The sequence below is a fragment of the Mya arenaria genome, chromosome 10, assembly GCF_026914265.1.
Source record: "Mya arenaria isolate MELC-2E11 chromosome 10, ASM2691426v1".
Lineage (NCBI taxonomy): Eukaryota > Metazoa > Mollusca > Bivalvia > Myida > Myidae > Mya > Mya arenaria.
In genome coordinates, this window is record NC_069131.1 from 46522923 (window position 1) to 46549865 (window position 26943).

The 26943-nt window shown below is 38.2% G+C and overlaps 1 protein-coding gene across 4 annotated transcripts in view; it reads left to right on the plus strand.

The window, feature by feature from the left end:
• The window catches only part of LOC128205539 (E3 ubiquitin-protein ligase UBR5-like), a 75367-nt gene that overhangs the window by 42231 nt on the left and 6193 nt on the right, over positions 1-26943 (plus strand). Inside the window, exons 31-43 of one of the 4 annotated variants that reach the window (XM_052907270.1) lie at positions 5737-5920; positions 6192-6374; positions 6796-7042; positions 7225-7371; positions 7655-7789; positions 8065-8318; positions 13126-13357; positions 13579-14913; positions 15083-15884; positions 24305-24394; positions 24817-25033; positions 26215-26394; positions 26660-26729. In XM_052907270.1, the coding sequence (XP_052763230.1) occupies positions 5737-5920; positions 6192-6374; positions 6796-7042; positions 7225-7371; positions 7655-7789; positions 8065-8318; positions 13126-13357; positions 13579-14913; positions 15083-15884; positions 24305-24394; positions 24817-25033; positions 26215-26394; positions 26660-26729 (4076 nt within the window). The remainder of the gene's footprint in view (positions 1-5736; positions 5921-6191; positions 6375-6795; positions 7043-7224; positions 7372-7654; positions 7790-8064; positions 8319-13125; positions 13358-13578; positions 14914-15082; positions 15885-24304; positions 24395-24816; positions 25034-26214; positions 26395-26659; positions 26730-26943) is intronic. The other 3 variants (XM_052907272.1, XM_052907271.1, XM_052907273.1) reach the window with 3 other exon arrangements.

Here is a 26943-nt window from a genome sequence, read left to right on the forward strand (position 1 = left end):
TGTTATATGTGTGATTCTGCTTTTTAGCTCAACTATTTGAAAAATAAGGAGAGCTTTACTACTCACTCTGGCGACGGCGTCACACCTTGGTGAAAGTTTTGCATGTAAGCACCTTTAAGTCATTCTCTCAGTAAATACATCATTTATTGCATTAATACTTAAGACATATATTCCCAACTATCTAACCTACTAAATTAATTAAGTTAAAAAACACTTTTTTGAATATAATGCAAATTATGGGCCTTTATTATTGGACTTAGAAATTCTGGTTAAGGTTTTGCATGTAAGCACACATAGGTTAATATCTCAGCAACTAATTGACGTATTGCATTGAGACTTTATACAATGATACTCATCCATTCAACCTACTTAATTAACCAAGTTAGATAACTCTAGTTTGCTTTGATTGCAAAATAACTGCCCTTTATTATTTGTCTTAGGAATTCTGGTTAAGGTTTTGCATGTAGCCACATTTAAGTCAATATCACAGCAAATACATCATGTATTGCATTGAAACTTTTGATATGTATTCCCAACTATCTAACCTACTAAATTAATGAAGTTAGAAAACACTTATTTAAATATAATGCAAGTTATGGGCCTTTATTATTTGACATAGAAATTCTGGTTAAGGTTTTGCATGTAAGCATAAATATGTTAATATCTCAGCAACTACTAGATGTATTGTATTGAGATTTAATACAATGGTACTCAACCATCCAATCTTCTTAAATAACCAAGCAAGATTACTCTATTTTGCATTAAATTCAAATAATGGCTCTTTTTTATCCTTTTTATTCAACATAGAATTTCTGGTTAAGGTTTTGCATGTAACCACTTTTAAGTCAATACCTCAGCAGATACATCATGTATTGCATTGAAACTTTACACACAGGCTCCCAACCATTTAACCTTCTTAATTAATCAAGTAAGATAACTCTATCTTGCATATTATATAATTTTTGCCTCTTTATTATTTGACGTAGAAATTCTGGTTAAAGTTTTGCATGTTAGCACACATAGGTTAATATCTCAGCAACTACTTGATGCATTGCATTGAGACTTAATACAATGGTACTCAACCACCCAACCTTCTTAATTAATCTAGTTAGAAATTCAAATTGTCTTATTTTAGACCAATGCGAGGGTAAGATTTATAATAATAATAATAAGCGTTATGTCTGGGTTACATTACAGATTGGCTTATGTGGTGTATATGAGAATTTAACATGGCGACAGGTCATGTGAGGTATAATAATAATAATAAATATTTCAATTCATTGAATAACCACTTGTTTAATATCATCATTTTTATGCCCCCTTTTGAAAAAAGTGGGGTATATTGTTTTGCACATGTCGGTCGGTCGGTCGGTCGGTCGGTCGGTCGGTCGGTCGGTCGGTCTGTCTGTCTGTCGGTCGGTCGGAATACCAAATGGTTTCCGATCAATAACTTGAGAACGCTTTGACCGAGGGACCTCATACTTGGTATGTGTATTGGTCATCACCAGCAGATGAACCCTATTGATTTTGAGGTCAGTGGGTCAAAGGTCAAGGTCAGTGTGACCTTTACATGAAAAACGGTTTCCGATCAATAACTTGAGAACGCTTTGACCCAGGAACCTCATACTTGGTAGGTGTATTGGTCATGACCAGCAGATGAACCCTATTGATTTTGAGGTCAGTGGGTCAAAGGTCAAGGTCAGTGTGACCTTAACATGAAAAACGGTTTCCGATCAATAACTTGAGAACGCTTTGACCCAGGGACCTCATACTAGGTAGGCTTATTGGTCATGACCAGCAGATGAACCCTATTGATTTTGAGGTCAGTGGGTCAAAGGTCAAGGTCAGTGTGACCTTTACATGAAAAACGGTTTCCGATCAATAACTTGAGAACGCTTTGACCCAGGAACCTCATACTTGGTAGGTGTATTGGTCATGACCAGCAGATGAACCCTATTGATTTTGAGGTCAGTGGGTCAAAGGTCAAGGTCAGTGTGACCTTAACATGAAAAACGGTTTCCGATCAATAACTTGAGAACGCTTTGACCCAGAGACCTCATACTAGGTAGGCTTATTGGTCATGACCAGCAGATGAACCCTATTGATTTTGAGGTCAGTGGGTCAAAGGTCAAGGTCAGTGTGACTGTAAGCTGAAAAAAGGTTTTCTGATTGTCCATATTTTATTTAAGTGTCCAAATCCTACTAACAATTTGGCTCCCAAGGGGGCATAAATGTTTCACTAACATCTCTTGTATCAACTTTCTTCTGGAGGTTATGACATGAGGGGTCAATCAATATGGAATTTATAAAACAAGTTTTCTAAAATTTGATCAAAGTAATCCTTGAGAAGTTCAATAAATTTTGTATTGAATTACCACGAATGTGATGTTCTATTAATATAATAATTACAAATTTGATTACTTACAGCACTTAGGGCTATTGCATTTAAACATATAACCCACGGGGGGGGGAAGGCACTTTTGAACTAGACCTCCCCCCTACAGAAGCAAATAAACTGTTTGGGGGTCCTACCTCGATTTGTTTTTATAGACCCGGAATAACCCCCTTCAGAAGTGATTTAAAAATTATAAGTATAAAAGGTCATAATTTTAATTCACTGGTCTTCCATCAGGTTTTAATGGATGCTATTAATGATGATACAGATATTAAACCATTTCTGTTTTAATTCACAAAAAAAATCCAAGATTTGAAGGGTTTCTATCATTTTCATAGTCAACGTGTTTTATGGTTCAATCTATCTTGTTGTTGAGGATACATTGAAATCATCAATTTACCGCTATAGGAAGAATCACATGGCACATCTCCAGTCCATTTGTCAAAGAGAACTTGAGTTTAACTTTAATTTTTAAACATACCCATTAACCTTTTCTCAGAAATTGGCAAAAGCTCTTTCTTCAAGGGAGTTTGAAAGTCCCTTGACTTCAAGGTGGCAAAGAGATCTCATCAAACTTAACGACGCATTAGAAATTGATGTGAAAACAATTTAAGGATGCAACTGTATTTATATTATACATTTTGATGAGAATCAGCATATAATTTATGCCATGAACTCTTTGTTTGTTTGCTGTGCAAACTTAAATGGCATATTTATCATTTTTGAAGAAAGTTTATGTGTCTATCATAAAAATATAATTGGAAAACAAACAAAACATGGTTGTACAGATTTGTAATTTATTGAATTATAAAATTATTGTTTATAGTATAAAACATTATAAATATTATTATTGAATAATTGTACCTGTAATAATAATAAGCACTTAGTAATAAGTATTTATATTTTAACAAACACAACCAATAAATGGGAATCCAACCAATAATAGCTGTCCAATTTACAGTAGCCGAGCAACAATAAAGGTCCATCCATTAATCGCAGTCCAATCTACACTTATGGTCAAACCAACACTTACAATCTATTAATAGTTGTTCAAACAACACGCATGGTCCAATCAATATATATATAGCCATCCAGAAACAATAGTTGTCCAACCAACAGCAGCAGTCCACCCAACTACAGTTGTCAAACCAACAATTACAGTCAAACTATTAATTGGTGTTCAACCAACACTCATAGTCCAACCAAAATAGCTGTCCAATAAACAAAAGCTGTCCAACCAACAGTAGTCTGTCGACCAGCACTAGTTGTCCATCACTGTCCACTTGCTGTCCTGGGTGTACAAGCAGCCAAACCAATTCTACTGGTGATCTTGATGGAAGAAATGTTCTCAAAACATAACATCAGCATAATTGAATCATATCTGTAGAAAAAGGAAGGGACCATTATAAGCTAAAGTATAAATATATGTATATTTTTATGCCCCCTTTTGAAAAAAGTGGGGTATATTTTAATTTAGCAGTAAGTCTGATTGGCGTTGAATTTATTCCAGGCATGGGTGTAACTGATGGCCATTATATTATTAAAATTTAACTGACAAATCATTTAAAAAAACACTACACACACTATAATTATATAGTATAAACATTTTATCTAAAATATGCATTATTAGATACTGTGAAATCATTTATATTCGTTGGCATGAAATTTCATGGTTTGCTGAAAAATTACAATTTCGTGGGTACTTGAATTCGTGGTTTTTCGTTTTTGAAAAATAAATAAATCGAAATTGCGATCGTCCTAGATCGACTGCATTCCACGCGCTGGCCCGTGATTTCCACTGTCTACGTCACTCGGTTTATGACACTCGCTAAAGTGGTATGACATGCCAATTAGTGCATATATCCATGTCAATTATCGATTTAATTGGAAATTAAGGTCATAAAAGAAGATGTACCCTGATCCTTAATACAGATAGACGAAGCCATTGAATGCCAATTAAGAATTTTGCAAACTGTAAAAACACCGAGAAGGTCTGTATATTTGAGTAAACAATCCCTAAAGATAGCTGATGTTTACAAATTCAATTACTTTTGAATATCATCTCATGCTTTGTTTTGTACATTGTCACATTGGGTGCTCAGTAACCTCTAATGTAATCGATTAATTATTTCATTAAAGAAATAAAATCGAGAACTGACACTCATCACTCACATTTTGTATTCCTGGAGATTTTAATGAACAGCACATGTTAAGGCACGTGATTCTGTCATTTGTTTCATAAAAACACATTAAAATGATTTGGTTTATTATTTGTTAAAGGCTGATATAATATATTAACAAAACAATGATAGTGAGATATACAGTTAGACGGATATTTACGATGTGTACTGCGGCCTCCGTAACGAATAAACTAGAGTATGTACATAACATGGCAAATGAAAAAGGGAATAAAGGGTCAATATTTCGTGGGATCTTGAATTCGTGGATCACCCAATCCACGAAAACCACGAACATTAATGCCCCACGGATATTAATGATTTCACAGTATAGCAAATATTCCGCATTAAATTGTGAGAGTCAGTCAGACAGAGTAATAATGTTCTAAAAACAAATGTTTTGTCTATTTAATATATAAAAACAACAAAAAACAATAATCAAATACGAGTAGGAACAGCATATATTTTTCTAGTCCATATAAAAAGCCGCTTCAGAGTCTTTGTCGATTTTTGTGTTGGCGACTCTACGTTGTAGGGAACACAATAAATATCCAAATGCTAAAAAACGTTCCCTATACGCGCATTATTGTGGCTAATATTTTTCTGAACAATTTACCCCACCCACCACAACCGCCTGTCTAGGTAGTGTGTCAAGCGATTTATATCTAATGTCATGCATATTATATTTCTACGATGTATTATAACGGCATTGAAATGCCATATCTAATGAGAAAATATAATTTATTACAAACCTGGGGTGGTAATTAATCCGATTTTAGTGCTGTTATTAGACTTCGTAATAACCCAGAAGGAAACCGCAAGTTACTATGCCGGAAAGGATTATGGTATATTGCGAAGTTGCGACCAGCGGAAAAAAACAGAAGAATTCCGCAAAGTATAAACATTTCAAGGGAGGTAATACAAATCATCTGTTTGATCGGTCTGAAGGGATTTTCACCCTTACGTCATATGTGATTAAAATTTCGACACCCCCCATCAGAAGCAAATTTCACAATTTGACAACAGCCTACAGATGCAAATTAGCGAAAAAGACACCCCACCATATATGATTTTAAAAATTGCCGTCCCCCCTGGGGTTATATGTTTAAATGGAATAGCCCTAAATACATAATAGTGTGCATGAAGAGTTATCACATTTTCCAGCAGCCCAGGGATCTCATCGTGCCAGCCCCTGGTAAAGTGTAAGCGGGTGTTCCAGGCACTCATCAATATTGCTGTGGAGGAGTTATGTGAGGTGGCCAACTCCCTCATAGCCCCTGTAAGACTCGGGGCTGCCAGACCCACTGCTCCCTTCTCACTGGTGTCAGCTAACATTGAGGCCGTGCAGGTGTGTTTTTAGGTGTATTCTCAATAACAGTGAAATGGTATTACCTTTCCATTTGTAATTTGTTTGGGGATACTTAAGTGGCATCAGATGGACGGCTGAATACTGTGTGTGGATATTCAAATTGCTATTTGTTTAAATAAAAATGATCATATTGAATACAACATATTTACATAGTATCATGTTCTATGAGAAGATCATGAAAAGGAAAAAAATGTCTCTAAGCAATTACATGTACTGAATCATGATATGTCATTTTAACTGCTGATTACAGGGGAGTGAGGAGATATTCAGTGTTGACCCGCTGCCACCCAAGTCCAGCTTTGTTGAGGAGACATCCCATTCTGTATCCTATGTAACACACCCGGTGCAGGACCGAGACATTCCAGAGCGTGAGCGTGATGACCAGGGTGACCGGGAGGATGAGGAAATACTCCCTGTTGATATGGACCTCGAGGTATGATATGGATCCGCTGTATATTAAAGTTTCATTGTGACAAAAGCTGATAGCTAACAGAATCATGTTGGATAGAAACTAGTTCTCATGTCCATTTTTTTTTCGAGAGGCCATGATACCTCTCGTGAGGCTTGAACCAATGATCTCTTCAGTGAGAGGTAGACATGTATTCCACTTGACCACCGCATCTTCTTTATGCAGGTTTTTAGAAACTTACAAATAAAATTGACTTCCAAATCCTTAATTCTCTAGAAGCAATGAGAGTTCTTGATTTATAACTCATGTCTAGGAGTTCTTTATTCCCATTATCTAATGCAGGCTTTCATAATGCTGAAAATCAAACAGTGGATAAATCTAATAGGGTGTTGTTAAAATGTGAAAGTATATCCATAAAATAAATTTTCCTCTCTTTATCTGACAGAATGACCTTGTTGGTGGCATTTTGATGGTGAACCAAGATGAGCATCAGTCAGACAACGAGGATCGCCAGTCAGAGAGATCTGAGCATGATGCCCCAGCTCCTGAACACGATGATGTCGCTGAGTCAGATATGGACCTTGACCTTCTTGCAGAGTCTGAGAGCGACTCAGAGAGCATGCACAGTAACCAGGACAATGTCAGTGTACAGAGGAGTGCAGTTACCATGGCAACTGCAGGATCTGATGCTGGTTAGTCGATTAGCTGAAATTCCTATATTTTCAATATGAACATGTAGCCTTTATATTTTATTTCTTGGAATTTAATAATTTCAATCAGAAAAAAATGGCAGATTTTAGTAAAATCGAAAAATCATGGAAACATAACTTTGAGCATCTTTTGATATTGCCTGTAATCATTCAACTGTCCACAGGTCTTGGCAGCCTGGCCCACTTCTCAGACTCTGGAGAGTCGTCAAACCAGGAGGAGGATTATGAGAGTGATGGTGGGGACTCAGAGGAGCAGGATGGAGAGGAGATTGCCACCATCGATGAGCAGCTGGAACGGAGGACAAACACTGGTTAGATTTTGGGATTTTCTTTAATCCACATCAAGGCACATGTGTAAGGACTAGTGCATATATGGCACAAATTTGACAAAAAGTCCTACATACATTATCTAACTTGATTGTGTAGACAGTTATTAGCCTAAATGCAAAGTGGTTCTCGCATCCTATAAAAGTCCAAAAGAATGTGCCACTGGCCCTGATTGAACCAACAAGTTCTTGAGTGAAGGATGGACACATTTGCCCACTTCCACAATTTTATTGTGATTTTCAATTCTAGAATATCCTTGCGTTCTAGGGTCCCAGGGTCAGCGTACACTCCAGGCCCCCCAGATGATGCAGTGGGCGATACGACAGCGGGACACCCCAAGCTCACGTAACCCACCTGCTATACCAGTCACATCCACCGCTAATGCTACTGGTACTGTGTTTGGTAATATTGGGATATCTTGCTTGTTTTGTTTTTTGCCTTTAGGATTGTAACAACAAAATGAAGATGAAAAAATCTATTCATATTGATGGTGTCCGTGTGTGATTGGTGAAGTTGGTGAAGATGCCATATACTGTTAATCCATTCTTTGATATTAATACTTGCTTTGCATTGCACTGATACATGTAAGTGGTATAGTTCCACATACAATGTATGTATATAATTTCATACTCTTTTGTTTTAATATACATAACTTTAACTGTCTCTACCCACTGCAGGTGGTGGAGGCAGCAGCCTGATCTACATCGACCCCTCCAACCTCCGGCGGACCACAACGGTCACCTCGGCTGCCACTGTGACCCCTGAAGCTCCCATCACCATGGCAACAACATGCAGCCAGCTGGCACGGGCTTTCGGCATTGTGGTGCGACAGATTGCCGACCTGCTAACAATGTTACAAGATTACCACGCCCTCGCACCCACGTTACCCAGGATACTGGATATATCGGACCAGGAGGCACTTGATTTACAGGTAATAATATGGATAATGATAACATTAGATTGACTGAAGAGTTTAAACCGCATATTCTTAAGTGAGAGAAATAGATTAATTTGGAGAAACTTAAAATTAATTACCTTAACTACCTTTTTAACACCTTTGTTTAAGAGTTCCGTCCTAGAGATTAAAAGCTGCACTCTCACAGATTCACCGTTTATACAACTTCTTTATTTTTTGTCTTGGAAAGAGCAAATTTTTGCATAAACATTTGCAAACCAATGATATAAGATTGCTGACAAAAGATCAGACCACACATTTGTATATTTCATTCGAAAATTAATGTTTTATTAAGAAAAATGCATAAAACATTATTTTTTGAACTTAAGTGTAAAAATCTGTGATTTTATTTTTTGTCAGCAGTCTTAAATAACTGTTTTCCATGGATTTTCGAAAAAAAAATTGGCTCGTTCCAAGACAAAAAGTAAAAAAGTTGTCAAAACGTTTTATCTGTGAGAGTGCAGCTTTAAAATTCTACCAGAAGAATTGCAGTGTACAACAACCATAACTATATTTCAGCTTATTACAGAGTTATTGCCCTTTGCTATTTTTTCATGTATAAGAATTGCAATGCAGAGTTTCCTGCGTAGCCTGGCAGACATATAGGGATCATGTTGTCCCTCATCATCTGTGTTGTCCCCGCTGTCACACTTTCATTTCCACTCCCTAACATTTGTATGTGTTATCCAATATTGGTCACAATGTTTATTTGCAAAATATCTCCACTGAGTTTGATCACAATATTAACTCAGAGAAATGGCTCTTGCCTTGCCAAAATTTAACCAATGTACTTTGACTTCTCTCTGACTTGAGCATTTATAATCCAATCTTTACCAGACTTGGCTACAATGTTTATGGGAATTAAATCTTGACTAGTTTCAATCAACAGTCAGATCACATTATCAACTCTGAAGTTATGGCCATTTAAAGTGATTTTTTTGGAATTATTTTTACCGCCTGTGCCTTGCAAATTGAGAATAAAAGTTGACTTAGGGAAAAATACAAAATGAGGCTAAAATAGCTATTGTAATGGAAAATATAGATGTTTTAACTGTTTTATGCGTACATTATGCTGTGAAAGAGTAAAACATGTCAAGATTTCGTTTATAATTCAAGAAATTCATTGCTTTTTAGCTTGACTATTCGAAGAATAAGGAGAGCTATCCTAGTCATCCGAGCGTCGGCGTAACCACTTATGTTTTTGTAAGAGTTTGTGTACCACCTCAAATATTGACATATGGCTTTGAAACTTTGCACACTTGTTCACCATCATGCCCCCACCCTGTACACAGGAGGAGGTAACTCTATCAAGCATTTTGACAAAATTATGCCCCTTTTTAACCAGGTTTTCAACGAAAACCGGGTTATTACGGTAGAATGAGGTTGTCGTTGGGCGGGCGGGCGTCAAACATTGGTTTCTGTTCAATAACTTTAGTTAGCATTGATAGATATTGATGAAACTTGGTGTGTTGGTAGCTTATGGGAAGAGCTAGCTTGGGATTGCTTTTGAGGGGGGTGGGGCTAAGGTCACGGTCACTGTTACTAAAAATAGAAAAATGGTTTCTGCCCATTAACTTTAGTTAGCATTGATAGATATTGACGAAACTTGGTGTGTAAGTTGCTTATGCGAAGAGCTAGCTTGGGATTGCTTTTAAGTGGGGAGGGGCTAAGGTCAAGGTCACTATTACTTAAAATAGAAAAATGGTCAAGGTCACTGTTACGTAAAATAGAAAAATGGTTTCTGCCCAATAACTTTAGTTAGCATTGACAGATATTGATGAAACTTGGTGTGTAGGTAGCTTATGTGAAGAGCTAGCTTGGGATTGCTTTTGAGGGGGGTGGGGCTAAGGTCAAGGTCGCCTGTAACTAAAACTAGAAAAATGGTTTCTGCCCAATAACTTTAATAAGGATTGATAGATATTGACGAAAGTTGGTGTGTAGGTAGCTTATGTGAAGAGCTAGCTTGGGATTGCTATTGAGGGGGGAGGGCTAAGGTCAAGGTCTCTTAAAATAGAAAAATGGTTTTTGCCCATTAACTTTAGTTAGCATTGACCGATATTGATGAAACTTGGTGTGTAAGTTGCTTATGTGAAGAGCTAGCTTGGGATTGCTTTTGATTGGGGAGGGGCTAAGTTCAAGGTCACTATTACTTCAAATAGAAAAATGGTCAAGGTCACTGTTACTTAAAATAGAAAAATGGTTTCTGCCCAATAACTTTAGTTAGCATTGACCGATATTGATAAAACTTGGTGTGTAGGTAGCTTATGTACAGAGCTAGCTTGGGATTGCTTTTAAGGGGGTTGGGGCTAAGGTCAAGGTCGCCTGTTATTGAAAATAGAAAAATGGTTTCTGCCCAATAACATAAGTTAGCATTGATAGATATTGATTAAACTTAGTGTGTAGGTAGCTTATGTGAAGAGCTAGCTTGGAATTGCTTTTGAGTGGGGAGGGGCTATGGTCAAGGTCACTATTACTAAAAATAGAAAAATGGTTTCCGCCAACAGTAAATTTCAGTTACGTCTCTTTTTGATAAAAGTAAAGATAAAGTCATACAACAAATTAATTGGCTATAATTTCTGATTGCCCATAACAAAAACCTGGTTTCGTCGCATTGCGGCGCTTCTAGTTCTACTTAGAATTTACGTTAAAGTTTGCGTACCACCTCAAATATTTTCAAAGTCCATTGACATATGGCTTTGAAACATTGCACACTTGTTTACCATCATGCCCCCAACCTATACTCAGGAGGAGGTAACTCTATCAAGCATTTCAACAAAATTATGCCCCTTTTTCGACTTAGAAATTACGTTAAAGTTTGCGTACCACCTCAAATATTTTCAAAGTCCATTGACATCTGGCTTTGTAACTTTGCACACTTGTTCACCATCATGCCCCAAACCTGTACACAGGAGGAGGTAACTCTATCAAGCATTTTGAAAAAAATATGCCCCTTTTTCAACTTAGAATTTATGTTAAAGTTTGCATACCACCTCAAATATTTTCAAAGTCCATTGACATCTGGCTTTGAAAATTTGCATGCTTGTTCACCATCATACCCCAAACCTGTACACAGGAGGAGGTAACTCTATTAAGCATTTTGAAAAAATTATGCCCCTTTTTCGACTTGGAATTTACGTTAAAGTTTGTGTACCACCTCAAATATTTTCCATTCAATTTATGTAAATATCTCAGCACATTATGTATTGCATTGAAATCTAATCTAACAGTGATCCATGCATGTTTCGCCAAAACCTTTCAATTCATACACCGAAAAGCGGCGTAATAGTCGAGCGCGCTGTCTCTGTGACAGCTCTTGTTTATTCATTAACATAATCTGCATTTATCAATTTGGGAAAAAATTATAAAATTTTGGGGAAAATGGACAGTTTTTTGGAAGGGGAAACAGCCTTTAGAAGGCATAAAATGGCACCAAAAATTTATTTGTCAATCTTTTTTTTTTACTTTCACTTTGTCAACTCAACTTAATCAATCTTTAAAATGGTAACAATTTTTATGGGCAAAGTGCTCAACAGTCAGATGGCAAAATTTACTTTGGAGCTATGGCCCTTGAGTTTTCAAATTTGACAAAATTCGCATTGACTCTTCTCATTATTGAGCATTTGTTATCCAGTCTTTACAAAATCTTGTTATACTAATGAAGAGCATAATATCTCATAAAAATTTGATCAACGGCCAGATCACACTATTCTTCCCTGAGTTATGGCTCTGTAAGTTTTAAAAAATTACCAATTTCATTTTTACTTTTATCTCAGCACTTAAGAAAATAGGGTGACATTGGTAATAGGGATTATATCTCATTTATTTAGATAAACAAGCAGATCACATTTATTCAAGAGTTACCACCCAAGAAATTGTGACAATCAGTTTGTTAATTTCTGTAGGTAACGCCATGCAACCAGGACCATGATATGATTATATTCCTTTCACAAGTAATGTTTTACTGGCCAGAATCACCTGCAAAGGCATAACAACTATATTTCAAATGTTTGTTTTTCTTGAAAAATGCAGTTATAGATGCAGTCATTGATAAAAAGTGATATTTTACCATTTTTAGCCTATGTTAATTAAAGGTATTGCTCTATATGAAAATATCTTCTTTGGCTATGGCATGCAAACTATTACAATTAAATTTCGTTTAACATTGATGGGCGACATATCTGATCGCAGACATTGATTGGCGACATATGAGATCGCAGACATTGATGGGCGACATATCCGATCGCAGACATTGATGGGCGACATATCCGATCGCAGACATTGATGGGCGACATATCCGTTCGCAGACATTGATTGGCGACATATCCGATCGCAGACATTGATTGGCGACATATCCGATCGCAGACATTGATGGGCGACATATCCGATCGCAGACATTGATGGGCGACATATCCGATCGCAGACATTGGTGGGCGACATATCCGATCGCAGACATTGGTGGGCGACATATCCGATCGCAGACATTGATTGGCGACATATCTGATCGCAGACATTGATTGGCGACATATCTGATCGCAGACATTGATGGGCGACATATCCGATCGCAGACATTGATGGGCGACATATCCGATCGCAGACACTGATGGGCGACATATCCGATCGCAGACATTGATTGGCGACATATCCGATCGCAGAATTCTAGTTTTTACTTATTTCATTCATGTCCTTTATTCTGTAATGTTTTGCACCTGGCCACCTATGTTCTATGCATTATTTTCCTCATTAGTATTAGCAGGACATTATTTTGGTATGTTATGTATTACAGCTGTATCTGGAGTACCAACTGAAGCCCACCTGGGACTGGCTGATCACCATAATGGACTCAACTGAGGCTCAGCTCCGCTTTGGTTCATCCCTCAGTAACACGTCGGACCCTGCTAATCCAGCTCATCCTCTACACACAGGGCCATCACGTTTAGGCAGAGAACGCACTGGCAGGGAGGAAACAAGGATACTTCAGGTGGTCGATTCCCGGCGCAGGAGATTCGGAGCTATAGGTAAGTTGATTGAATTCTGAGCAGGGAAAGAAAGATTTTTGCTAATAAATGGTCAATTATCTGTCTGTTATAGCTATTCCTATTTTCTGTGTAAAACTCTTTTTTTTCTAAACTGTGAAATAGCACATTTTGTTTCTTGGCTCAATATCATTTGTTTTTCATATTCATGTAAGATTTTGTCTTGCATGATCTGAAATTCATTGGATTATTTTGTTTTTCAGGAAATGATGGGAACAGTGCCAGACGTGATTTCCTCAACTACGCATTGTCATTGATGCGGTCCCATAATAATGAACATTCAGACTCTCTACCTGTCATTGATATTGCGTCCCTCCGTCATGTGGCATACGTGTTTGATTCGTTGATTTACTACATGCGTAGCGGTACAGATACGGACACGGACGTGCTGCGGGACGGTATTTCTGTCATCTCCTGGCAGGACCAGGATGACAACGACGCTGATGATCATGACGATGACATCAACAACACCATGATGATGGACACAGAGAGTTTGGACGGGGATGGAGAAAGTGGGGGGAAACAAGGTCGCAAACATGCATTTTTTCAGAGAACAGATTCAACACTGTTTCTGGGATGTCCGCCACCAGATCCATTTCATACACCACTGATGGAGGCTCTGCCCCTGGCGGACCAGCCACACCTGCTACAGCCAAACTCTCTTAGGGAGGACATGTTTGGTGTTGCAAAACAGACAATAGTTCCTGCCACAGCTAGCGAGTCAAAAGGCTCTGCAAGTGCTGAAAGTGGGCTGGACAAACTGCCGCTTCACTTGTCTCTCACTGGCAGGGGACCAGAGGTTCAGGCAGGCATACAGCCTCTAGTGTCCACGTCAAATATATCATTTAGTTCAGTATCAACTACTAGTTCAGTTTTGGAGACCCTGGCTAGCCAGGCTGTTTCCAGCACAGCTCCTGGTGTAATTGTAAGACCTGGTGGACCTAGCCTGCCAATGGCTTCAATTACTGATCCCATGGGGCCAATATTTCCTAGATTTTTTCCACCATTAGACAGTCCATCAAGAGATCCAAGTTCACCTGATGTTTCGACCAACCCTACTTCAACTATACCTACTATTTCAAGCTCCGGAAAGCGGCATGTTACAACTGTCAGCAGTTTGACATCTGGTTCCATTATATCAGACAGAACAGAGAACCACCAGGCTAGCGTTATTGTCCACTCAAGTACTGCCTTGTCAACTACTCTTCCTTCAGTTGCAATCCTTCCAACTTCAATGGAAAATCCAACCATGGAACAAGCCAATTCTCCACTTTTCAACATCAGTCAGACCGCTCCTAGCGACCTAAGGACCACACCTGTCAATATTCCATTGACGTCAGAGTCAGTGATTGCAACAGCAACGTCACCTGGACCCTCCACTACCTCTCTGACCTCTGTGACACTTAATGTAGGTCAATCCCAGGAAGAGGTCATGGGGTCACCTGGTCTGGTTGCCATTGGAACACCTGGGAGACAGCAGGCACACTCCCCATCTGTCATTGTACGAGAATCTCCAAACAGAGCCAGACAGATCCCAGGTAAATATTGATATTTTGACTTTGAAATAGAATTGTTCGATGGAACAAACAAAAATTCAAATCTCCCTGCCAAATTCTCTACCATAAACATATTTATCAGGCAAGCTTTGCTCATTATGGTAATGAATTTGTTAATTGGAACTTGTATGTTATGATATACATCTTTCAGGTTCAAGCCAAGCAGCTACCAGTAATGCAGAAGCCATGGAAACCAGCCTTGACCTATCTACTAACAATCTGTCAAGGGCATTGACCGCTGACCTGCAGTTGCCTGGCAACCGAACTTCAACTGTTCCACTGCAAATGAATATCTTTTCCTCAGATCAGGCAACATCTAGTTCTAACATCCTGGGTCAAATATCTGTCCCCAGTGGCTTGGCAGCTTTGGTAGCTCAGAATGATCCTGTTTCCATGACAACAGGAACTGGGGTTGCCATGACAACACAACACTCAGCCGTTTCTCTACAGTCACAGACATCCGGTTCAAGTGATTTCACAGAATACAGTGTTACAGGGGGAAGCTCCGTCAGACTAGGCTCAAGACCGGAATCTCTTCAGAGCAGTTTAATAGAAGACAGAGGTACAATGTCACTAGGACTTAGTCTGTCAGACTCCTATCCGAGCCAGCCTAGTAACCTTAACACAGAGTCACGTGGTTCACAGGCCGAGGGCATTTCCTCGGGAATCTCCAGCAGCTTGGGAATGTCAAGTAGTTTAGAACTAGGTAGTTTGGATTTGTCTCGTATGGAATCAAGAGGAGGACATGTAAGGTCTACTTCCGGAACATTGGACTCAGCTTCAAGCTTGTACCAGCCACAGGCTGGTGAAGGGTCAATTCAGGGGCCGGAGTCCCAGGGTCAAGAGCAAGGATCAAGCCTGGATACAGATGGTTCCCTGGACCTGAGCAAGTCTGCTGCAGCACTGTCCACACTACAGACTGTGCCGGTAACCAGTGCTGCCACCAGTAACAGGTACATGGAGTTGGGTTTTATTTGGTTCTATTTAAACCAAATTTTAATTAAAGATCATTAAATTATTGATCTTATGCACTTACCTAAAATTATTCCAGTGGCCTACAATGTCAGAGGGACTTTTCCATAAAAAGCTATGTGTAACATCAGATCCGAAAGTGAAGAAAAATATTTGCCAAAACATTACTTTGGTAGACAAATGGCATGGTGAAAGTTATATAAGTGAAGTTTGATTTAACAAGAATTTACATGTAATTGTTGCGTTGAGTGAGACAGTTGTCACAATGGCGGTTCTTTGTATTTGAACCTTGTCCGGGCTGTATCTTGACCATGCATTTACGGATTTTCAAAACCATGATAAGATGGCTTGTCGCGTACATGAGGTCAAGGTCATGCCTAGAGGTCAAAAGTGAAATGTTCCTTGCTTGCCCAGTCTGTACCTCAAAGGTCAAGCTTAGAGGTCAAAGGTTGAAATGATCCAAGCTTGTTTGGGCTGTATTTTCACCATGCATAATACGATTTTAAAAATTGCCAAGTAGGTTTACCATGATGATGAGGAAGAGTGCCAGACACAACACCAAGGGTGTACCTCAAAGGTTAAGGTCACATTTAGAGGTCAAAAGTTGATATGAGAACTCTTGATATGACTGTACCTTGTCTGGGCCACCTCTTAACAAAGCATTACAAGATTTACAAAGAAACTTGACATGAATGTTTATAATGATGAAGTGGCTTGTCGCCAACAAGTCCGAGGTCTCAAATGTCAAGGTCACACTTAGAGATTAAATGTCAATATTAGTACTGTTGATAGGACAGGTCTTTTCACCAAGAATTATAGGATTTTCGAAAAACTTGCCATGGAGGTTCACCATGATGAGGTATTGTGTCGCAGGTTCCACATATTGTTTAATTCCCATGTTTTTCTGTTTTGCAATTATATGGAAGAGTATGCTGTGTGTGTCAAAGGCTTTTGGCATGTCACCATTTGTTGTCTAGTTGTTATTTGTCAACTCAAATTGTTTCATGGTCAAAGGATTTTTTTTTATCTAAAATTAACTATTATTAATCCCCCGCCACGGAGTGGGGAGGGGATTATAGGAATGCACTTCGTCCGTCTGTCATTCTGTCCACCCGTCTGGCTGTAACATATCGTGTCCGGGCTATAACTTACTTGCATGGATGGATTACCATATTACTTGGTACAAATGTTGTCCTCATTGAGACAATGTGCAGTGACCTTGACCCGGGTCCATACCTCAAAGGTCAAGGTCACACGAGACATTTAAAGGTCAGAGTACACATGCTCATGTCCGCGCTATAACTTTCTTACGCATTGATGGATTACTATATTACTTGGTACAAATGTTGTCCTCATTGAGACAATGTGCAGTGACCTTGACCCAGGTTCATACCTCAAAGGTCAAGGTCACACGAGACACTTAAAGGTCAGATAGCACATGCTCGTGTCCACTCTATAACTTATTTATGCATTGATGGATTACCATATTACTTTATAAAAAATACTCAAGGCTTGCTATTTCATCGATGTTATATTGATTCAAGGACTCATTTTCTTTTTTATGCCCCCATAGGTGGGCATATTAAAATCGCACCGTCCGTCCGTTTGTCTGGCTCAATAACTTGTGTCCAGGCTGTAACTTTCCCTTGTATGGACAGATTTTAAAATAACTTGCCACATGTGTTCGACATACCAAGACGACGTGTCGTGTGCAAGACCCGTGTCCTTACCTCTAAGGTCAAGGTCACACTTAGTGTTTATTCACAATGGAGTGCTGCATATAAGGACATAGAGTATAGGTTGTCATGTCCAGGCTGTAACTTTCCCTTGTATGGACAGATTTTAAAATAACTTGCTACATGTGTTCCACATATCAAGACGACATGTCGCTTGCAAGACCTGTGTCCCTACCTCTAAGGTCAAGGTCACACTTAGGTGTTTATTCACAAAGAAATGCTGGGTATATGACCATAGAGTTTAGGTTGTCGTGTCCAGGCTGTAACTCTCTTGTATGGACAGATTTTAAAATAACTTGCCACATGTGTTCCACATACCAAGACGACTTGTCGCGTGCAAGACCCGTGTTCCTACCTCTAAGGTCAAGGTCACACATAGGTGTTTATTCACAATGAAATGCTGGGTAAATGGACATAGAGTAAAAGTTGTCGTGTCCGGGCTGTAACTTCCTCTTGTATGGACATATTTATGCCCCCCTTCGAAGAAGAGCGGTATATTGCTTTGCACAGGCATGTCGGTATGTCGGTCGGTCGGTAGACCAAAGCTTGTCCAAGTGATAACTCAACAATTCCTGGACGTATGGTCATCAAACTTGACATGAAGGTTGGGCCTGACCAGTAGATGACCCCTATTGATTTTAGGGCTCATCAGGTCAAAGGTCAAGGTCACAGTGACCTTTAATGATAAAATAATTTTAAGCTTGTCCGAGTGATAACTCAACCATGCCTAGACCTATGGTCATCAAACTTGATATGGAAGTTGGGCCTGACCATTAGATGACCCCTATTGTTTTTGGGGGTCATCGGGCCAAAGGTCAAGGTCACAGTGACCTTGAATGGTAAAAGGATGTCCGAGTGATAACTCAACAATGCCTGCACCCATGGCCCTCTTAATTGACTTGGAGGTTGGGCCTGACCAGTAGATGAACCCTATTGTTTTTGGGGGTCATCGGGCCAAAGGTCAAGGTCACAGTGACCTTCAATGGTAAAAGGTTGTCCATGTGATAACTCGACAATGCCTACACCCATGGCCCTCAAACTTGACTTGGAGGTTGGGCCTGACCAGTAGATGACCCCTATTGTTTTTGGGTAATCGGGCCAAAGGTCAAGGTCACAAATACCTTGAATAGTAAAAGGTTGTCTGAGTGATAACTTGACAATGCCTGCACCCATGGCCATCAAACTTGAATTGGAGGTTGGGCCTGACCAGTAAATGGCCCATATTGATTTTAGGGGTCATTGGGCCAAAGGTCAAGGTAACAGTGACTTTGAACGATAAAAGGTTGCCCGAGTGATAACTCAACAATGCCTGCGCCCATGGCCCTCAATCTTGACTTGGAGGTTGGGCCTGACCAGTAGATGACCCCTATTGATTTAAGGGGTCAGAGGTCACGGTCACAGTGACCTTGAAAGCAAATTCGACAATTCCTGGACCTATGGTCATCAAACTTGACATGAAGGTTGGGCCTGACCAGTAGATGACTCCTCTTGACTTTGGGGGTCATCAGGCCAAGGTCAAGGTCACAGTAACCTTTAACGCAAAAAAGTTTAGCGCAAAAAAATATTTTCCCAGTGATATCTCAACAATGCCTGAATCTATGATCATCAAACTTGACATGTAAGTTGGGCCTGACCAGGAGATGACCCTTATTGATTTTAGGAGTCATTGGGTCAAAGGTCAGGTTCACAGTGACCTTGAATGCGATAATTGGACAATGCCTGCACCCATGGCCTTCAAACTTGACTTGGAGTTGCATCTGACTTGTAGATGACCCCTTATGATTTAAGGGGTCATTGGGTCAAAGGTCAAGGTCACAGTGACCTTGAACGAAAAAAACTTGTCTGTGTGATAACTTGACAATGCCTGCACCCATGGCCCTCGAACTTGACATTTAGGTTTCTGGTGACCAGCTGATGACTCTGGATTTTGAGTTCATAGAGTCAAAGGTCATGGTCATAACACACTCTTATCCTCACACTTTAATGGTCATAATCTGAAAACTGCCTTAATGGCAACAAATCAGCTGTCAGTTTGTTCCATGCATATTTCATTCAATTGTCCATATAATCCTGACAACATGGCGCTCAGGGGGGGCATAATGTTTGACAAACATCTCTTGTTTTACATTTAAAATTGGTTTCTTCGCAACTCCTCTTACGTTTTTCATGCGATTTCTACCAAACTTTCACAGATTGATGATCATAAAGTGAAGCAGCGCATATTGTTGGGCTTTCCTGATTTGACCATTTTTGAAAGAGTTATTGCCCTTTGCTTATTTTACATTTAAAATTGGTTTCTTCACAACTCCTCTTACGGTTATCATGTGATTTCTACCAAACTTTCACAGATTGATTATCATAAAGTGAAGCAGCGCATATTGTTGGGCTTTCCCGATTTGACCATTTTTGAAAGAGTTATTGCCCTTTGCTTATTTTACATTTAAAATTGGTTTCTTCGCAACTGCTCTTACGTTTTTCATGCGATTTCTACCAAACTTTCACAGATTGATGATCATAAAGTGAAGCAGCGCATATTGTCGGGCTTTCCTGATTTGACCATTTTTGAAAGAGTTATTGCACTTTGCTTATTTTACATTTAAAATTGGTTTCTTCGCAACTGCTCTTACGTTTTTCATGCGATTTCTACCAAACTTTCACAGATTGATGATCATAAAGTGAAGCAGCGCATATTGTCGGGCTTTCCTGATTTGACCATTTTTGAAAGAGTTATTGCCCTTTGCTTATTTTACATTCAAAATTGGTTTCTTCGCAACTGCTCTTACGTTTTTCATGTGATTTCTACCAAACTTTAACAGATTGATGATCATAAAGTGAAGAAGCGCATATTGTCGGGCTTTCCTGATTTTACCATTTTTGTAAGAGTTATTGTCCTTTCATTATTTTACATTTAAAATTGGTTTCTTCGCAACTTCTCTTACGTTTTTCATGCGATTTCTACCAAACTTTCACAGATTGATGATCATAAAGTGAAGCAGCGCATATTGTCGGGCTTTCCTGATTTGAACATTTTTGAAAGAGTTATTGCCCTTTGCTTATTTTACATTTAATATTGGTTTCTTCGCAACTTCTCTTACGTTTTTCATGCGATTTCTACCAAACTTTCACAGATTGATAATCATAAAGTGAAGCATTGCATATTGTCTGGTTTTTGCGATTTGACCATTTTTGAAAGAGTTATTGCCCTTTGCTTATTTTACATTTAAAATTGGTTTCTTCGCAACTTCTCTTACGTTTTTCATGCGATTTCTACCGAACTTTCACAAAAAGTGAAGCAGCGCATATTGTCAGGCTTTCCTGATTTGACCATTTTTTAAAGAGTTATTGCCCTTTGCTTATTTTACATTTAAAATTGGTTTCTTCGCAACTGCTCTTACGTTTTTCATGCGATTTCTACCAAACTTTCACACGTTGATGTTCATAAAGTGAAGCAGCGCATATTGTCGGGCTTTCCTGATTTGACCATTTTTGTAAGAGTGATTGCCCTTTCATTATTTTACATTTAAAATTGGTTTCTTCGCAACTGCTCTTACGTTTTTCATGCGATTTCTACCAAACTTTCACAGATTGATGATCATAAAGTGAAGCAGCGCATATTGTCAGGCTTTCCCGATTCGACCACTTTTGAAAGAGTTATTGCCCTTTGCTTATTTTACATTTAAAATTGGTTTCTTAGCAACTTCTCTTACGTTTTTCATGCGATATCTACCGAACTTTCACATAAAGTGAAGCAGCGCATATTGTCAGGCTTTCCTGATTTGACCATTTTTTAAAGAGTTATTGCCCTTCGCTTATTTTACATTTAAAATTGGTTTCTTCGCAACTGCTCTTACGTTTTTCATGCGATTTCTACCAAACTTTCACAGATTGATGATCATAAAGTGAAGCAGCGCATATTGTCGGGCTTTCCTGATTTGACCATTTTTGAAAGAGTTATTGCCCTTTGCTTATTTTACATTCAAAATTGGTTTCTTCGCAACTGCTCTTACGTTTTTCATGCGATTTCTACCAAACTTTAACAGATTGATGATCATAAAGTGAAGCAGCGCATATTGTCGGGCTTTCCTGATTTGACCATTTTTGAAAGAGTTATTGCCCTTTGCTTATTTTACATTTAAAATTGGTTTCTTCGCAACTTCTTACGTTTTTCATGCGATTTCTACCAAACTTTCACAGATTGATGATCATAAAGTGAAGCAGCGCATATCATCAGGCTTTCCCGATTTGACCATTTTTAAAAGAGTTATTGCCCTTTAGTTATTTTACATTTAAAATTGGTTTCTTCGCAACTTCTCTTACGTTTTTCATGCGATTTCTACCAAACTTTCACAGATTGATGATCATAAAGTGAAGCAGCGCATATTGTCAGGCTTTCCTGATTTGACCATTTTTGAAAGAGTTATTGCCCTTTGCTTATTTTACATTTAATATTGGTTTCTTCGCAACTTCTCTTACGTTTTTCATGCGATTTCTACCAAACTTTCACAGATTGATGATCATAAAGTGAAGCAGCGCATATTGTCAGGCTTTCCCGATTCGACCACTTTTGAAAGAGTTATTGCCCTTTGCTTATTTTACATTTAAAATTGGTTTCTTCGCAACTTCTCTTACGTTTTTTATGCGATATCTACCGAACTTTCACATAAAGTGAAGCATCGCATATTGTCGGGCTTTCCTGATTTGACCATTTTTTAAAGAGTTATTGCCCTTTGCTTATTTTACATTTAAAATTGGTTTCTTCACAACTCCTCTTACGTTTTTCATGCGATTTCTACCAAACTTTCACAGATTGATGATCATAAAGTGAAGCAGCGCATAATGTCGGGCTTTCCTGATTTGACCATTTTCGAAAAAGTTATTGCCCTTTGCTTATTTTACATTCAAAATTGGTTTCTTCGCAACTGCTCTTACGTTTTTCATGCAATTTCTACCAAACTTTAACAGATTGATGATCATAAAGTGAAGAAGCGCATATTGTCGGGCTTTCCTGATTTTACCATTTTTGTAAGAGTTATTGTCCTTTCAATATTTTACCTTTATAATTGGTTTCTCCGCAACTGCTCTTACGTTTTTCATGCGATTTCTACCAAACTTTCACAGATTGATTATCATAAAGTGAAGCAGCGCATATTGTCGGGCTTTCCTGATTTGACCATTTTTTAAAGAGTTATTGCCCTTTGCTTATTTTACATTTAAAATTGGTTTCTTCGCAACTTCTCTTACGTTTTTCATGCGATTTCTACCAAACTTTCACAGATTGATGATCATAAAGTGAAGCAGCGCATATTGTCAGGCTTTCCCGATTTGACCATTTTTGAAAGAGTTATTGCGCTTTAGTTATTTTACATTTAAAATTGGTTTCTTCGCAACTTCTCTTACGTTTTTCATGCGATTTCTACCAAACTTTCACATTAAGTGAAGCAGCGCATATTGTCGGGCTTTCCTGATTTGACCATTTTTTAAAGAGTTATTGCCCTTTGCTTATTTCACATTTAAAATTGGTTTCGTCGCAAGTGCTCTTACGTTTTTCATGTGATTTCTACCAAACTTTCACAGATTGATTATCATAAAGTGAAGCAGCGCATATTGTCTGGTTTTTGCGATTTGTCCATTTTTGAAAGAGTAATTGCCCTTTGCTTATTTTACATTTAAAATTGGTTTCTTCGCAACTGCTCTTACGTTTTTCATGCGATTTCTACCAAACTTTCACAGATTGATGATCATAAAGTGAAGCAGCGCATATTGTCGGGCTTTCCTGATTTGACCATTTTTGAAAGAGTTATTGCCCTTTGCTTATTTCACATTTTAAATTGGTTTCGTCGCAAGTGCTCTTTTGTTTTTCATGTGATTTCTACCAAACTTTCACAGATTGATTATCATAAAGTGAAGCAGCGCATATTGTCTGGTTTTTGCGATTTGTCCATTTTTGAAAGAGTAATTGCCCTTTGCTTATTTTACATTTAAAATTGGTTTCTTCGCAACTGCTCTTACATTTTCATGCGATTTCTACCAAACTTTCACAGATTGATGATCATAAAGTGACGCAGTGCATTTTGTCGGGCTTTACTGATTCAACCATTTTTAAAATGTAACTAAATTTTGTAAAGGTCAAAATTCAGCTCATTCCCACCAAATCACTGTGGCATTATTAGCACATCTGTTTTTCAAAGAAAGTCTATATATTGTGATAGCCTTGGTGTCATCATGGTAGTCTTCATCCTCAGCATCATGCGTAAGATAAAACCTTGGCCACTACTCAAACACCTTTTAAGGTCTTCAAATAAAACTTAGTGCATATGTTGGTAGTAATAATATGCCCATCTTTGACTTCAATTGTTGTCATATTATGCCCTCTTTCGGAAAAACACACTGAAGAGATTTGGCATTTATGCCGCAGTGCTCCTGTTAACTTCATGATATACCTTATGAAGATCTTGTGAGGACTAATTGTTGTGTTAATTAAAAAGTTCTCAATGATGTTGCACAAACCACTTTCCACCCGTGTCTTGTTGTAATGAAAATGTGATCATTTTTAGGCTACATATACCACTACCTATATATTGATTTAATGATTTATACATGTACAAAACATGTTTTACTGTTACTTCCCTCTGTATTGAATAAAATAAGAATGATTGTCATTACAGTGCGTCTGAGACCCCAATGGATGTAGGGGCCAATGAAAATGTTTCCAGCACAGTTGTCATAGAAACATCACATCAACCTACAACTTCGAGGTATTAGGTTTTTTTTTAATCTTTACTATAAATAATGAAGATGCAATGAAAAATAAACTTTAGGAGAAATTATCTACTTTTGTACTGGTAGCTTTTTCATCAAGAATCAATCAATTTCATATCAGCTTTACTGCAGTTCAAAATTGCTCCAAAACTGCTTTTGAAAGACTTAAGAGCCTGAAAGTATTTAATACGAAGTTTTTACAAAATCCACAAGAAAGTCAGATTGATAAAGTTGACTGTAAATCATCGTTGCTACTCATTTCGATTCTTGAAATCATAGAGACTGTATGATAGTTTCACCTAGAATAATATAATATAGTGAAAAGAATTAGTCACATAAATATGAAATAAATAGTGACAATTCTTTCTCCTGTGCCCTTATATAATAGTAGTCTAACCCTATGTCCTCCAATCTCCAGACCTCAACCACCAAGGTCAGAGATGATATCCCATGATGCACTGCTTGGTCGCTGGCGCCTGGCCCTAGACCTGTTTGGGCGGGTTTTCTGTGATGACGTGGGTATCGAGCCAGGATCAGTGATCAGCGAACTAGGAGGGTTTCCTGTGAAAGAGAGCAAGTTCCGCCGTGAGATGGAGAAGATCAGGAACTCACAGCAGAAGGATCTCAGCATTGAGGTAATGCTTCACATTATATGGAACAATCTTCATTTTAATTCTTGAGTTAATTTTTCCTCAAATAAATTTTTAGCATAGAGGAAACGCACAGTTCATTCCCATTTCTGTAAGCTTGATTGTGTTGAAAAGTGACTACTGATAAACACTCAGGTCTGTTTCCTGTTTTTTGTCCCTTTTGATAGACCAAAAGTATGTTCTCTTAGTAAGAAATCAAACCCACACCAATGTAATTGAGGGGGGTTCACCTATACACTTTATTCTGTATTGCTCTACAGGATCTCTTGCAGTCCAGTAAGCTATACTTTTTTTCATGTTAGGATATTGTTTCAAGTCATGTTTAACATCATGCCAATCAGCGTTATCAACTAATGTTGGAATCATTTCAAAATCAATAAATTTTAACCTTATATGTACAAAACCTCAACTCACTGATGATATGATATAATAACTTAATATTATATACACTTGGCATGCAGGTTTGTCATGACTAGTAGATGACCTATTGATTTTAAAGTCAGTATTTTTAAAGGTCAAGGTTATGGTGACCTTGAGGTGAAACAATTTTTTTTTTAATTAAACTTGATCGCTTCAACCCAGTTGAACCTAGGAACTTAATACTTGGTATGCCAGTTGTTCGTGACTAGTAGGTGATCCGTATTGATTTTGAGATCAGTAGGTCAAAGGTTAAGGTCACAGTGACCTTGAGGGGTAAAAAACAATATCTGCTCAATGACTTAAGAACACTTGCACCTAGGAACTTCCAATCAATTACTGAATAACGCTTGCGCCCAGAAACTTCATACAATACAAACTTTGTTTACATTTTCCAAGAATGATCAACAGCACCAATCTGTCACATCAATTCTGGTTATTCATAGGATCACTGATATTAGGCAGTAGATGTTCACTATTTAATATGGGTATTTCAAGGTCACTGTTGGTTATCTTTTATCCAAAAGTACAAATTTCATGTCCATCATTGATTATTTTTCAGCTTTGACAAATAGGGGAGACAAATGCTTTTTCGAAAAAACTATCTCCAGTTTGTTAAATGTTTTGTTGGCCAGAAATGCATGCATTCATACTTATCTGTGGTGTGTTAATTTGTTCTAGATATAATACCCCAGATTGCAAGGAAGTGAATAACTGCTTTATTTCTGTTTAATCTCTACCTTTCACAGGTTGTAAGGTCAAGGAACCAGCTGATAACACAGGCATTCAAGCAGTTAAACGCCTACTTTAACAGACGGACAAACACGAGTGGCCCACCACTAGCGGTACACAGGGTCAAGGTCACGTTCACAGATGAACCAGGAGAGGGCAGTGGGGTGGCACGCAGTTTCTACACAGCTATAGCTAACGTAGGTCTACCAACTTAGACTAAAGCCTCAGTTTGTGCTATGAAACCCTAAACCGAAGATAGTTATGATCTTAAGTAACTTAAAAATGTTCTATTTTGATAGGGAAGAAATGTTTGAATTAAATTTGATGTTCTTTTTATTAGATATTTTGTTTCACAGAATATTCACCATCTGGTGGGTTTATATTGAACAAAACAAGTATTACCACTACATATATCTCTGAAAGAAACAATCACTATCATTTTTTCATACTTTCATTTTTTAGGCTTTATTATCCCAAGAAAAGCTTCCACCGCTTGATAGCATCATGGTTGGAGGAAAGAGTCTGCAATATAGTGAGTTTCTGTTACTGACCTTCATCAGATGTAGTGATTTGCACATAAGGCACTTGAACCACAGTGAACATGGCCCAAAACAAAAGAAACAAGTATTTAAAAAGTTTGTGAATAGAATACAACATGTGTGGTTAATGATTAGGTTTGTTTAGAAATTATTTATAAATACAGTTACATATATGTACATTGAGCATACCTTCTTTTGCACTTTGCA